We start from the raw sequence: 15,387 nt of genomic DNA on the forward strand, positions 1-15,387 counted from the left end.
ACAGAAGGTTAACAAGGATATCCAGGACTTGAACTCAGCTCTGCACCAAGCGGACCTAATAGACATCTACAGAACTCTCCATCCCAAATCAACAGCATATACATTCTTCTCAGCACCACATCGCACTTATTCCAAAATTGACCACATAGTTGGAAGTAAAGCACTCCTCAGCAAATGTAAAAGAACAGAAATCACAACAAACTGCCTCTCAGACCACAGTGCAATCAAATTAGAACTCAGCATTAAGAAACTCACTCAATGATTGCCATTCTAACTGGTGTGAGTTCAGGGATCTAGAACTAGAAATACCATTTGACCCAGCCATGCCATTACTGGGTATATACCCAAAGGACTATAAATCATGCTGCTATAAAGACACATGCACACGTATGTTTATTGTGGCATTATTCACAATAGCAAAGACTTGGAACCAACCCAAATGTCCAACAATGATAGACTGGATTAAGAAAATGTGGCACATATACACCATGGAATACTATGCAGCCATAAAAAATGATGAGTTCATGTCCTTTGTAGGGACATGGATGAAATTGGAAATCATCATTCTCAGTAAACTATTGCAAGAACAAAAAACCAAACACCGCATATTCTCACTCATAGGTGGGAATTGAACAGTGAGAATACATGGACACAGGAAGGGGAACATCACACTCTGGGGACTGTTGTGGGGTGGGGGGAGGGGGGAGAGATAGCATTGGGAGATATACCTAATGCTAGATGACGAGTTAGTGGGTGCAATGCACCAGCATGGCACATGTATACATATGTAACTAACCTGCACGTTGTGCACATGTACCCTAAAACTTAAAGTATAATAGTAATGAAAAAATAAATAAATAAATAAATAAATAAACTCAAAACCGCACAACTACATGGAAACTGAACACCTGCTCCTGAATGACTACTGCATAAATAACGAAATGAAGGCAGAAATAAAGATGTTATTTGAAACCAATGAGAACAAAGACACAATGTACCAGGACCTCTGGGACAAATTTAAAGCAGTGTGTAGAGGGAAATTTATAGCACTAAATGCCTACAAGAGAAAGCAGGAAAGATCTAAAATTGACACCCTAACATCACAATTAAAAGAACTAGAGAAGCAAGAGCAAACAAATTCAAAAGCTAGCAGAAGGCAAGAAATAGCTAAGATCAGAGCAGAACTGACGGAGATAGAGACACACAAAAACTCTTCAAAAAAAATCAATGAATCCAGGACCTTGTTTTTTGAAAAGATCAACAAAATTGATAGACCATTAGCAAGACTCATAAAGAAGAAAAAAGAGAAGAATCAAATAGATGCAATAAAAAATGATAAAGGGGATATCACCACTGATCCCACAGAAAAACAAACTACCATCAGAGAATACTATAAACACCTCTGTGCAAATAAACTAGAAAATCTAAAAGAAATGGATAATTCCTGGACACATACACCCTCCCAAGACTAAACCAGGAAGAAACTGAATCTCTGAAGAGACCAATAACAGGCTCTGAAATTGAGGCAATAATTAATAGCCTACCAACCAAAAACAGTCCAGGACCAGATGGATTCACAGCCAAGTTCTACCAGAGGTACAAAGAGGAGCTGGAACCATTGCTTCTTAAACGATTCCAAGCAATAGAAAAAGAAGGAATCCTCCCTAACTCATTCTATGAGACCAACATCATCCTGATACCAAAGCCTGGAAGAGACACAACAAAAAAAAGAGAATTTTAGACCAATATCCCTGATGAACATCAATGCAAAAATCCTCAATAAAATACTGGCAAACTGAATCCAGCAGCACATCAAAAAGCTTATCCACCACGATCAACTTGGCTTCATCCCTGGGACTCAAGGATGGTTCAACATACGCAAATCAATAAATATAATCCATCACATAAACAGAACCATCGACAAAAACCACATGATTATCTCAATAGATGCGGAAAAGGCCTTCGACAAAATTCAACAGTGCGTCATGCTAAAAACTCTCAATAAACTAGGTATTGATGGAACGTATCTCAAAATAATAAGAGCTATTTATGACAAACCCACAGCCAATATCATACAGAATGAGCAAAAACTGGAAGCATTCCCTTTGAAAACTGGCACAAGACAGGGATGCCCTCTCTCACCACTCCTATTCAACATAGCGTTGGAAGTTCTGGCCAGGGCAATCAGGCAGGAGAAAGAAATAAAGGGTATTCAATTAGAAAAAGAGGAAGTCAAATTGTCCCTGTTTGCAGATGACATGGTTGTATATTTAGAAAACCCCATCGTCTCAGCCCAAAATCTCCTTAAGCTGATAAGCAACTTCAGCAAAGTCTCAGGATACAAAATCAACGTGCAAAAATCACAAGCATTCCTATACACCAATAACAGACAAACAGAGAGCCAAATCATGAGTGAACTCCCATCCACAATTGCTACAAAGAGAATAAAATACCTAGGAATCCAACCTACAAGGGATGTGAAGGACCTCTTCAAGGAGACCTACAAACCACTGCTCAATGAAATAAAAGAGGACACAAACAAATGGAAGAACATTTCATGTTCATGGATAGGAAGAATCAATATTGTGAAAATGGCCATACTGCCCAAGGTAATTTATAGATTCAATGCCATCCCCATCAAGCTACCAATGACTTTCTTCACAGAATTGGAAAAAACTAAAGTTCATATAGAACCAAAAAAGAGCCCGCACTGCCAAGTCAATCCTAAGCAAAAAGAACAAAGCTGGAGGCATCACACTACCTGACTTCAAAGTATACTACAAGGCTACGGTAACCAAAACAGCATGGTACTAGTACCAAAACAGAAATATAGACCAATGGAGCAGAACAGAAGTCTCAGAAATAACACCACACATCTACAACCATCTGATCTTTGACAAACATGACAAAAATAAGAAATGGGGAAAGGATTCCCTTTTTTAATAAATGGTGCTGGGAAAACTGGCTAGCCATACATAGAAAGCTGAAACTGGATCCCTTCCTTACACCTTATACAAAAATTAATTCAAGATGGATTAAAGACTTAAATGTTAGACCTAAAACCATAAAAACCCTAGAAGAAAACCTAGGCAATACCATTCAGGACATAGGCATGGGCAAGGACTTCATGTCTAAAACACCAAAAGCAATGGCAACAAAAGCCAAAATAGACAAATGGGATCTAATTAAACTAAAGAGCTTCTGCACAGCAAAAGAAACTACCATCAGAGTGAACAGGCAACCTACAGAATGGGAGAAAATTTTTACAATCTACCAATCTGACAAAGGGCTAACATCCAGAATCTACAAAGAACTTAAACAAATTTACAAGAAAAAAACAAACAACCCCATCAAAAATTGGGCAAATGATATGAACAGACACTTCTCAAAAGAAGACATTTATGCAGCCAACAGACACATGAGAAAATGCTCATCATCACTGGTCATCAGAGAAATGCAAATCAAAACCACAATGAGATACCATCTCACACCAGTTAGAATGGCTATCATTAAAAAGTGAGGAAACAACAGATGCTGGAGAGGATGTGGAGAAATAGGAACACTTTTACACTGTTGGTGGGGGTGTAAACTAGTTCAACCATTGTGGAAGAGAGTGTGGTAATTTCTCAGAGATCTAGAATTAGAAATACCATTTGATCCAGCAATCCCATTACTGGGTATATACCCAAAGGATTATAAATCATGCTACTATAAAGACACATGCACACATATGTTTATTGTGGCATTATTCACAATAGCAAAGACTTGTAACCAACCCAAATGCCCATCAATGATAGACTGGATTAAGAAAATGTGGCACATATACACCATGGAATACTATGTACCCATAGAAAAGGATGAGTTCATGTCCTTTGTAGGGACATGGATGCAGCTGGAAACCATCATTCTGAGCAAACAATCACAAGGACAGAGAACGAAATACTGCATGTTCTCACTCATAGGTGGGAATTGAACAATGAACGCATTGGACACAGGATGGGGAACATCACACCCCGGGGCCTGTTGGGGGGTGGGGGGCAGGGGGAGGGATAGCATTAGGAGAAATACCTTATGTAAATGACGAGTTAATGGGTGCAGCAAACCAGCATGGCACATGTATACCTATGTAACAAACCTGCACTTAGTGTACATGTACCCTAGAACTTAAAGTATAATAAAATAAAATAATGAGTTGGAAAATAAAAAGTTTCAAGGGCTGGGCACAGTGGTGCACACCTGTAATCCCAGCACTTTGGGAGGCTGAGGTGGGGTGGATCACCTGAGGTCAGGAGTTCGAGACCAGCCCGGCCAACATGGTAAAACCCGGTCTTTACTAAAAATACAAAAAATTGGCCAGCATGGTGGCACACACCTGTAATACCAGCTACCCAGGAGGCTGAGGCAGGAGAATCACTTGAACCTGGGAGGTGGAGGTTGCAGTGAGCCGATATCAGGCCACTATACTCCAGCCTGGGCAACAAGAGCAAAACTCGGTCTCAAAAAAAAAAAAACCCAAAATGGTTCAAGTGGTACATTTTAGGTTATGTATTTGTTACCACAATTTTAAAAAGAGTTGTTTAAAAAAAGTGCAGTATGAGCAGCTTGGAGCCCAGACAGACACACAGAGCTGAGGTTGCAGAGCGCCTGGAGGAAGCTGGCAGGACAGGATGAAGGCAGGAGTGGCTGGGAGCCAAGAGCGCAGGCGTGTGGTCATGGGCCCCTGTGAATCCCTTTCTCATCTGCAGGGTGGGGAGAGTGATCGCTACCACAGCATGTGTCATTCTAAGGACTGCATGGTGCTTGGGACATGTCAATGCTCAACACACACATACACACATTAGCTTGTCTGAATCCTGCAGCCCAGATCTGGCACCTCCTGGACTGCTTTGCACATGAGGCCATTGAATGGGAGGGTCACAGAAGGCTCAGAAAGCACCTCTGAGGACCTGGCATTCGAGCTGAGGTCTGAGGATTGGGGCAGTTAACAAAGGCATGGGGATGGAAGGGGAGGGAGGATTGTTCCATCTGGAGGAACTGGCAGGGTCAAAGTTCGGAGGCTGGACAGAGCATTAGTACCGTGCAGGAAAGGGGTGCTAGGGAGGCTGGAGTGGGGGATGGCCAGAGAGGAGGGGAAGCAGTGGGCAGCCTGGGAGGGGCCTGGGAGCCCATGGTCAGGTGTCCGTGTAGTGTGGAGGAAGAGATACGTGCTTCTTTTCCATCAAATGGAAGAGGCCACATCACTCATCTCACTTTTGTGAGGGGAGAGTGGCAATGAATACATGAAAATTATTGTAAATTATTGTAAATTATAAATGCTCTGTGGGCTTTTTTTAATAAATCCCCAAAGCCTGGTATTGCTATAACTCTGCCACATGGTTGGCCCTAAGGCCTGGCCCAGGAGGAGTCTGTGCTGGTCCCCAGGTCCCTCCAGAGCGCCGGAGGCTGCCTTGGCCCCAGGCCACCTCCTCGGGCTCCTCGCTCTACCAGCCAAGCCATTCCCTCGGTGGATCCCAAGCATCCCTGCCTCTGTGCCTTTGCTCCTGCCATCCCCTCCACCTGCAGGGCCATTTCCCCTTCTTCATCTTCAAAGCCCAGGCCAGGCACCCCCATTCCCTGGAGCCTCCCTGGCCCTCCCCAACCCTGCCACTGCCTGCTTGTCAACAGCTATCCTTCCAAACCCCAAGACCGACTGATTATTTTCCCTTAGCTTGACTTTTACTATTTTCTGTTTGCTTCAGGCAAACTATGCTTCTTCTGCTGGCCATCTTTTGAGCCCACAGGCAGGGAAGGTACAGTTAATAAAGTCCGTAGATGCTTTAAAACATGGAAGTTTAAATCCGCAAGCCTGGGCAGGATGATCTTCAATGTGATATGGTGTCACCTCCTACTAGCTGTGTGGCTGAGGGCAAGTCACTGTGCCTCTCTTAGCTCAGTGTCCACATCTGCAGAATAGGGACAGCTCTCTCTACCTCACAGGGCTGTCATGAGAAGCCAGGAGACTAGAGGACACTTCAGCACCTCCCACCACTCCCGATGAGCACTGCGTAGATCTGCAGTCAGTGTGAGCAAGTGCTGTTCTCTTTCTGTTATTTGGAATGACTGCATCAGGGCTTGATTCTAGTCACAGGGCTGCCTCCTGGCTGATGGCTTCTCTGAAAGGCACTACACGTGCTTTAAGTAGTATTTATAAGTGACACTGCATCCAGGCAGGACCAGTGCTGCTGGAGAGCTGCCTACAAGCTTTCTGGAGACAATGCATTGATCCATTTCTTTACTGGGCACCAGGCCTGATGCAGGGAGGCATGTAGGGAGTGAGTGGTCATCTGTAGCAAGGCCACACCCAGTTACATCAGCCCTGCTTCAAGAAGCAGAATTCTAGGTTTGTAGTCTTGGCTCTGCTGCCAATGGCTGTGTGACCTTGGGCAAGGCCTTTGTCTGCTCTGGTCATCAGCCAATTTGCTGACTCTACAAGGCCTCACAGCTTCAGGAGATGAGCACAGGTCCCTCCACACCTGGGGGCTCCTCACTTAGAAACTTCCTGGCATGTCTGTTCTGAGAATGATGCCAGGTCCTCTGGACAGCTGCATCTGTTCTGTCTCGGGAACCCTTCTCTGTCAGCTCTGAGCCTGCTGAGAAGAGCACTCCTTGCTTTTCTGTGCCCTGAATTTCCCACTCTCAGGCCATGAAGGGAGCTGATTCGAGCACAGAGAGGGGTAGAGAGAGGCAGCTCCTGGGAGACTTGAGCCCCCCGCCTTCTCCACTACAGTCCTCACTTTGCACACTCAGGAGGGACCTCGAACAACTTCACCTCTGGGGACCACTGGTTGAGGTGCAGCACGTGGTCCCCAGGGACTGAGCCTGTTCCAGCTGTAGTCACCCGCCGTGCTGCCCACCCTCCACCCCATCGGCAGTCACTGTTGACTGAAGGACTTACATGCTCCAGGCACAGAAGTAAGCACTAAACTCAGAGGGGCCATGGTCACTCAGGTTGTAAGGAGCAGAGCTGGGATTCACACTCAGCTGTGTTTGGCTTCAAAGCCTGTGTCCTTTCCTTCACACCTCACTGTCATTAACTGGGAGCCCTACTTTCTGCATTTTCCAACTGTCAGCTTTCTGCATGGCAAGGCTCTGGTGAGACCCTGTTACTGTTCCTCTCTATGACTAGGGCCAGGACTGGAATGTCCAGTGAGTGCTGAGGATGGTAGTGGTGGTGGTGGTGGTGGTGGTGATGGTGGTGATGGTGGTGGTGGTGGTGGTGATGGTAGTGGTGGTGGTGGTGGTGGTGATGGTGGTGATGGTAGTGGTATTGGTGGTGGTGGTGATGGTGGTGATGGTGGTGGTGGTGGTGGCTGTGGCAGGGGTGGTAGTGGTGGTGATGGTGGTGATGGTGGTGGTGATGGTAGTGGTGGTGATGGTGGTGGTGGTGGTGATGGTGGTGGTTGTGGTGGTGGTGGTGATGGTGATGGTGATGGTGGTGATGGTAGCGATGGTGGTAGTGGTGGTGATGGTGGTGGTAGTGGTGTTGGTGGTGGTGGTGATGGTAGCAATGGTGGTAGAGGTGGTGGTGGTGGTGGTGATTGTAGCGATGGTGGTGGTAGTGGTGGTAGTGGTATTGGTAGTGGTGGTGGTGGTGATGGTGGCGATGATGGTGGTGGTGATGGTGGTGATGGTGGTGTTGGTGATGGTGGTGATGGTAGCGATGGTGGTAGAGGTAGTGATGGTGGTGGTGGTGGTAGTGATGGTGGTGGTGGTGGTAGTGGTATTGGTGGTGGTGGTGATGGTAGCGATGGTGGTGGCGATAGTGGTGGTGGTGTTGGTGATGGTGGTGATGGTAGCGATGGTGGTAGAGGTGGTGGTGGTGATGGTGGTGGTGGTGGTGATGGTAGTGGTGGTGGTGGTGATGGTAGCGATGGTAGAGGTGGTGGTGGTGGTGGTAGTGATGGTGGTGGTAGTGGTATTGGTGGTGGTGGTGATGGTAGCAATGATGGTGGTAATGGTAGCGATGGTGGTGGTGGTGATAGTGGTGGTGGTGGTGATGGTGGTGGTGATGGTAGTGATGGTGGTAGAGGTGGTGATGGTGGTGGTGGTGGTAGTAGTGATGGTGGTGGTAGAGGTAGTGATGGTGGTGGTGGTGGTGGTAGAGGTGCTGATGGTGGTGGTGGTGATGGTGGTGATAGAGGTGGTAGAGGTGGTGGTGATGATGGTGGTGGTAGAGGTGGTAGTGGTGGTCGTGGTGGTGATAGAGGTGGTAGAGGTGGTAGTGGTGGTGGTGGTGATGGTGGTGGTAGTGGTGGTAGTGGTGGTGGTGATGGTGGTGGTAGAGGTGGTAGTGGTGGTGGTGGTGATGGTAGCAGTGGAGGTAGAGGTAGTGGTGGTGGTGGTAGTGGTGGTGATGGTAGCAGTGGTGGTACAGGTGGTAGTGGTGGTGGTGGTGATGGTAGCAGTGGTGGTACAGGTGGTAGTGGTGGTGGTGGTGATGGTAGCAGTGGTGGTACAGGTGGTAGTGGTGGTGGTGGTGATGGTAGCAGTGGTGGTAGAGGTGGTGGTGGTGGTGGTAGTAGTGGTGGTAGTGGTGGTGGTGATGGTAGTAGCGATGGTAGTGGTGGCGGTGATGGTGGTGGTGATGGTAGTGATGGTGGTAGAGGTGGTGGTGGTGCTTCACTGGGGCCTATGGTGAGGGTTTGCAGTGGAGAGACATCCCCTTCCCTGTCCAGTTATTCCATGCCCTAGAGAACAGTTCTCCCACTAGCAACATCTTCAACCATGAGAGCTAGAGGGTGTTTAATCAATTCAAAGAGGGGGGATTGGTGCCCTTCTTTTCCTGCCCACTGGTTGTGTGACCTCAGGCAAGTGATTTTACCTCTCTGAACCTCCATTTCCTCACTTGAAAAAGAGGACTGACATAACCCCCCTCACTGATTTCTAGTAAGGATGAGGAGGTCCTGGAGTGAGGAGAATGCACTGTAGTGCTAGAGGATCACAGATGTTCGTTTGTGTTCTTGCGGCTGCTGCTGTCTATCCCATGCAGAAAATGGCTGAGCAGTGTGGGGTCCAGTTAGCCACGAGGTACAGGCATACCTTGGGGCTGGAGAGACGTTCCTCTTCATCTTGATCATAAAGGTGGCGTGGTGCTCTGATCAATAAAGGTGTTGCTTCCTACTCCAACAGAAGATAAAGACGACCCTTTGGTGGCTGTGTCAGGACCTGTAAAATCCTTTATGGCTTGCAGCACCAGGAGGAGCCCTTATGACTGGAATGAACAACAGCAAGGCCACCAGCTCCAAGATATGAAGGCCTGAGGAGAACAGCATGACAAAGACTGGGCAGGAGATTGGACCATTGTAGGAGGTGCTGATCCCAGTCAACAAAAAACTTTCAACACGGCGAAGAAGCGTCTCCACTTCCCCTGCGCTTACATTGGAGGAGACCAAAGAGCCACGTCAATAGCAGCCTCCACCTCATTTCCCTATTCTGATCTTGCTTTCTCGTTTCCAGCATCTGGGTTGTGGTCAGGTTCACCGTGCAGCTCTCAAGAGGGTCTAGCCCCAGTCTCAATATGGATATACCAGGAAGGACCTAAATAAGGAGCCCCCAGGTGTTGAGGGGTCTATGCTCACCCCCTGGAGCTATGAGGCCTTGTAGAGTCAATGAGGTGGCTGGAGACCAGAGAGGGCAAGGGCCTGGGCCTAGGTCACACAGCCAGTTACCCACATGTGACTGGGAAGAGACAAAGTGTTCTCTGCTAACTGGTTACCACCTCCTTTAATCTCTGACAAGTTTTCATAGAAATGGCTTTTCTGAGGGATAGCCGGGCCAGCAGTGACAACTCTCACAGTCTGATCTTTACATACAAGCTCTGGAAGCTTTTCAGAACCACATTTTTCACCCTGCCTACCTCCGTGAAAACCATCTATCCATCTGTCATGCTAAGAACTGCCCAAACCATTAAGTACTTTAAACTGAAGGGAAGATGAGACAGGATCAGCAGGCAGGAGCAGGAGCTGAATCACGCCAGCTCGTGGCTGTGCCTTGACTCCTCGACCCCACTTTCTGCTGGTGAGGACACTAATTTGGCCCCCACTTTGAGTGGTCAGACATTTAAGGCAGCGGGTAGGTGAGGGGCTACTTACAGATCTATAGTGCGCATGGTCCAGCCTACCATCTCACCAAGGGAGTCCTGCTTCATGTTTGTCAAGTGCAGATAAGCAAACCCGTTTATTCTTCATCTTGGAATTTCTTCTAAACATGTCACCCATTTTGTGCCTCCGTTATCCCGATAGAAACCTAACAGTTAGGTTAACTTTCCTGAGGCTTTTATTGCCCCCTGCGTATTGTTAATCTGGACCATGATCCTGCATCCCACTGATTGCCATTTTAAAAGTGGAAGAGTGGTTCAAGCTCCGTGTCATACGGATCATGCGTCATAGGAGGAACTGAAGCCTGCTCTTCAGCACTGTATTCAGTGTCAAAGTTTGGAAGCTGAAATGCTTCACGTTCCATGTTGGCGGCTCTGTCTTCATCCCTGGAATTTGTTCCCTGCCATCATCCCCTTGCACTGCCTCTGCCTCTGCAGGATACTGTGGCTCTGTGACGATGTTTTTGTCTGCATCCTCTCTTTCCTCTACATCCTCGTCACCTTCATCATCTTCCTCTTCCTCATGCTGCTCCTCTTCTACTTCATCGGAATATTGACCTTCCTGGGGACAACTCTCATCAGGAGAGATGGGCACAAAGGAATCTTCTCTGTGAGGAGCTTCCTGCGCCTTGGACCCCATCCTGGCATGAGCGTGGTCATTTCCATCATCCTCCAGCGGGGGGGTCCTGGGAAGTTCATGGTCCCCTTGGCTGTGATCTTGGAGAGCTTCCAAGGGCTTCTGTATCCCCATCAGCATGTTATGGATTCCTCCGCAAACCTGGCCATGGCTGGAGAGAAGGAGGAGATGGTAGAGAGACTCCATCGTGACTTCTTACTCCATCAACTGGTCCCAATATTGCCAGGGCTAGACAGTTGAGCCAGCCTCTTAGCACGAAACCATTGGCTTCACTTTTGAGGTGGGTGAGGGAGACATCTCCAGGCTTCTGAACCTATTGAAATCTGGGGCACTTGGTTTTCCTTCCACTATTGAAGAATGAATCTGACTGTAATGAGTGCTATCAAGGCAGAGTGCCAGATACAGCAAATACTGATTGAGCCCCACTCGGTGCTAGGCACTCTTCCAAGCACATAACCTATATTAACTAAGTAAAATGTGCAACACCTCTTGGAGCATATGCTATTATTTTGTAGTAATTTTCCAATTGAAACAGATCATACATACAAAAAACAATCCAAGTCATAAGTATACAACCATGAGTTATTACAGAGTGAACATACCTATGGAATTGTGCCCAGTTACCCACAGGTCAAGAAATAGGACATTATCCCTATTTTACAGATGAAGAAACTGAGGCACAGAGAGGTTAAGTAACCTGCCCAAGGTCACACAGCTAATAAGGGACAGAGCCTGGTTTCCGCCTCAGGAGTTCTGTCTGGTAAGCCCAGCTCTATTTTCTACTGCCCATAGAAAAGGTGGACCTGGAGAGCATGACCCATCTCAGGGTCAGGGGAAGCTTCTGAGAAGCTGGGGTTGGATCTGAGCTCAGGGGAGAACTGGAGCTTCATCAGAGAGAGGGAAGGAGGGCATTCCAGGCAGGGTGATCTGCTGAGAGGCCTGCAGATCTGCTGTGGGGATTCAGGAGGGAAGCGATGTGGACAGCCTGTCACGGCCACAACACACAGACTCACCAGTCACTGGAGGGCAGCCATGGGGCTCACAAAGGGATTCTTCCTTCCACAAAAGGGCTCACAACAGGCATCCCTAAATAGCTCGCTGCAAGGAAAACCCGCTTTGAGTTGGGAAAGTCACATTTCCATAGAGTGGATTAGAGAAATAGGGCTTTCATTGGAAGAGGTGGCTCAGTCTGAGAATAACAGCTGGGAGGTGTAATAGTAAAACCATCCCACAGCCACAGCCATAGCTGGGCTCCTCTGGGCAGCATCAGCACACCCTCCATGGGTGGGTGCTTGCTCAGGATCACACAGCTGGTCGGAGGAGGCAGGATTTGAACTCGGCAGTCTGATGCATCAACACCCCATGCCTAACCACTGCACTCCACAGCATCCTAATCAGACAGGCCACCTCAGTCCTCTGAGCCGTGACCACACCCTCCCTTCCTTCCTGTTTTCCCACCCACTCACCTACTGGCTGTTTATGTCTGGAGCACCAGTGTGGTTGCAGTGTCCATTTAGAGTCCAGCTAAACCCACTGGACCTGGAGTCCAGCCCAGCTCCTACCATTAGAATCTATTTTGCCCCAGACTTACATTGTCATTTAATCTGGGCTTGAATACTAGACCTGTTGGGGAGCTCACTACCATTCAGCCTTGCTTTTTTCCAAGTTTGTAGCCCTGTTAGAAAACTCTTTCTTAAAGGGAGCCCGGATCTTCCTCCATGCCTGGTTCTGCCTGTTGGCTGAGCTACCTCCCAGGAGGCTGAGACAGTGGTCACAGATATGACCTGAGGTGTCCAAAGACAGGTTTTCCTTGGTCCTTGTTTCTCCTGTAATCTTAACTGGTGGGGAACAGATCTGCTCGGGGTATGGGGTAAGAAGGTGGCTGTTGTCATGCGGCAATTAGAATGTCTTCTCTATCCGTCTCCTTTCCAGATTGGAGTAACTCTGGGGTCTGAGCATGTATCCTCCCCCACGCCCCAACCCAGTGTTCTTCAGGTTTAATCTGTAAGGACAGCTGCAAGAGATGCCAACCAACTGCCTTCATGAGCCCTGGCTACCTTGCCCCATTCAGATAGATCAAAAACTGTTTCACGGCCTTCATGGTGCTGATGCCTTGAGCTCATTGCAGGATTTAAAACTGTTCACAGCCTTTTCTTACCTAATGTGTACCTCAGCATATGTGTGTTTCTGTGCAGCCAGGAACACCGAGGTCTCAGGTTGTCGTAGCCCAGCGTTGGCCAGGCACCTGGTGTACGCATATTGTCAACTGCTACTAGAGAGAGCCTTGGTCAGTGTCCTCTCTGGCTGCTGCCCCGCACAGCCCCAGTGGGGGGCTTCCAGCTGCAGCTCCGCAGGTCCCACCTCTGACAGTACACCTTTCCTTTCCTCTCCTTCACCACCTGTAAGACGCTGGCTGAATTTTAGAGCCGGGCACTGAGGCTTTTCTAAGCCAGTCTCCAACTGGCCTTTCTGCCTCAATACCTGCTATTCATACTCAGCACTGTCATCATAGAATTGTACCAAGGTTTCTACAATATAATTTCTGTAAAAAGTGCCTACTACAGAGTCAGCACTTAACAAATTGTAGCTGTTTATTTTTATGTGATGAAAGGTTTCACCTATGACCCTGGTTGACTTTTTTTAGTGGTTTTTAGCAAAAATAATAATGAGAAGAAGAAGTGTTCATAAATGTTAACCAAGAAGAAAGGAGATATCCTACGGAAAGCGTGTGGCACATAGCGAGGGCCTGGTCACTGTGAGGTCAGGTGGTCTGGGGAGGCCTCAGCCCTCCCAGCTCTGGCCATTTGTGTGGTGTGGAGCACCAGACAGGCTCCTGCTTCTTCAGGGTCTAGTGACTTCACCATTCTGGGTCTGGGACATAAGGGAGTGAGGCTGGAATAGTGGAAAGAGGAGACCATGGTCCTGCATCGGCCTGGGCTAGGTCCAGCCCCACCTGAGGGCTTCTGTGCTCTGGGCCATTCTGGGAGAAGATGGACAGTTTGGGGAGAATTTCTCACATGTGGAATTGTTTGAGGACATGGAAATGCTGAGACTGGAGGAAAGAAGTCTCGAGCAGCATCATGGCTTTTGGAGACTTGTGTGAAGGAGGAGCTGGACTGCCCAGAGCTCAGAGCATGGGTGTGAGCACAGGTTGACAACTTCAGCTTAATAGTGAGAGAGCTGCCCAGAAGTCGCAGGAGCTGCCTGGGAAACTGTGAGTCCCCTGGTGCCGGAGGAATATGCACCTGTGGGAGGGTGTGGATGGGATCCACCTGAAAATGGCCTAATCCAAGGATGCAGCAGGCTTCTCTGCATCAGAGGTTTTAAGGAACTTCCAAGCATGAATGTTCTCTAACAGTAATTTTCAAATTGTTTTTACATTCACAGAACTCCTTTTTACAAAGTTCAGTTTACATACATACTCACTCTGAAAACCAACGCAATCCAGAGCTGCTGTGGGTGGGGGAGGAGGACCCAGGGCCCCACTGCTCGGCTTCCCCACCACCATGCCCCATGAATCCGGAGCACAGATTGGAAGTCACTGTTCTAGAACCCTGCAGGCCAGGGCTGCTCATGGCTGGAGCAACTCCACCTAATGTTCGCAGTGAAGGCATCCACTCCTCTGACAGTTTCATTTCATTTCAACCCAGCTTCTGGGTTCCTGCCTGCCTCCCTAACCCCACTGTCTGGTCAGAAATGGGGTATCGGCTGTGTTTGACAGACCCAAGCTGGCTTCAGCCCAGGCTTGGTGCCTGCTTGCTGGCTCTTAGGCCTCTGCTCTTCGTCACCCAGAAGTCACTCCACAGGACCTCCACCTATCATATCCAATTCTGTAGAATAAAGGCGTTTGCTATTCTTAGAGCTGTGCTGGGCATTAGACCCCTGAGCTGCTGCCATCTTCCCAGCTGCTGCCACTGGGAGCTGATGTTTTCCTAGTATTAAAAAAATCACAATAGTAAAACCAAGGAAATGGTGAAAATGCCACTGTAGGTAGCAAGCCTGCAAAATGACAAGAGCTTGCCTCATCAGCAAGAATCCTTCTGGAAGGTATATAAGAAGGCATCCTTGACCCACTCTCCCCTCTTATTTCTGTCGGGCCACTGCTGAACTGTCTCATATCTAGGTCCTCTTTCCTCTTGCCCTCGCCTCTGTCCAGCTGGGCTCTCTACAGTCACAATAGCCTCTCCTGGCCTCCAGACCTCCCCACCCACACCATCCTCCACACTGCACTCAGGCGGAGACTCATAAAACAGGAGTCTCAGGTCTGACCCTGTGCACCCAAAAAGTCTCAGACAAAGGTGTTTCTTCTGCAGAAGCCACCTGACACCCACCCCCACTGGTTCCTCCTCTCATCATCCGTAGCACTTTGCTCATTGTCTGTATTACTGTTTCCATCTCTTTGCTTTACGATCTTTTAAGTGCCTGTTAGTCACACTTGAGACCAAGGTCAGGGTTTTATTTAGCTTTATATTTCTGTCCCTGGCCCAGCGCCAGGCTCAGACCAGGCCTTAGGAAATACTGTTGAGTAAATTCACATGCTTGCAGCTCACGTCGCTGTTTAGAACAGAGACTGTGCTGGTGGGCTCTGTGCCTGCGTGCCGTGGAATTCCTGGCA

At 48.1% G+C, this 15,387-nt stretch overlaps 2 protein-coding genes across 8 annotated transcripts in view; one reads left to right on the top strand and one right to left on the bottom strand.

Moving 5' to 3' along the window:
- Positions 1-15,387, top strand: part of HIVEP3 (HIVEP zinc finger 3) — a 408,429-nt gene that overhangs the window by 364,613 nt on the left and 28,429 nt on the right. The window lies entirely within an intron of this gene.
- On the bottom strand, positions 7,143-8,765 carry LOC134807880 (basic proline-rich protein-like). The gene is made up of 2 exons (XM_063789705.1): positions 8,747-8,765; positions 7,143-8,668 (listed from the first exon to the last, which is right to left on the bottom strand). Exons 1-2 carry the CDS (start codon positions 8,763-8,765, stop codon positions 7,143-7,145), a joined length of 1,545 nt encoding a protein of 514 aa, XP_063645775.1.

Source organism: Pan troglodytes, chromosome 1, assembly GCF_028858775.2.
Source record: "Pan troglodytes isolate AG18354 chromosome 1, NHGRI_mPanTro3-v2.0_pri, whole genome shotgun sequence".
Taxonomy (NCBI): Eukaryota; Metazoa; Chordata; class Mammalia; order Primates; family Hominidae; genus Pan; species Pan troglodytes.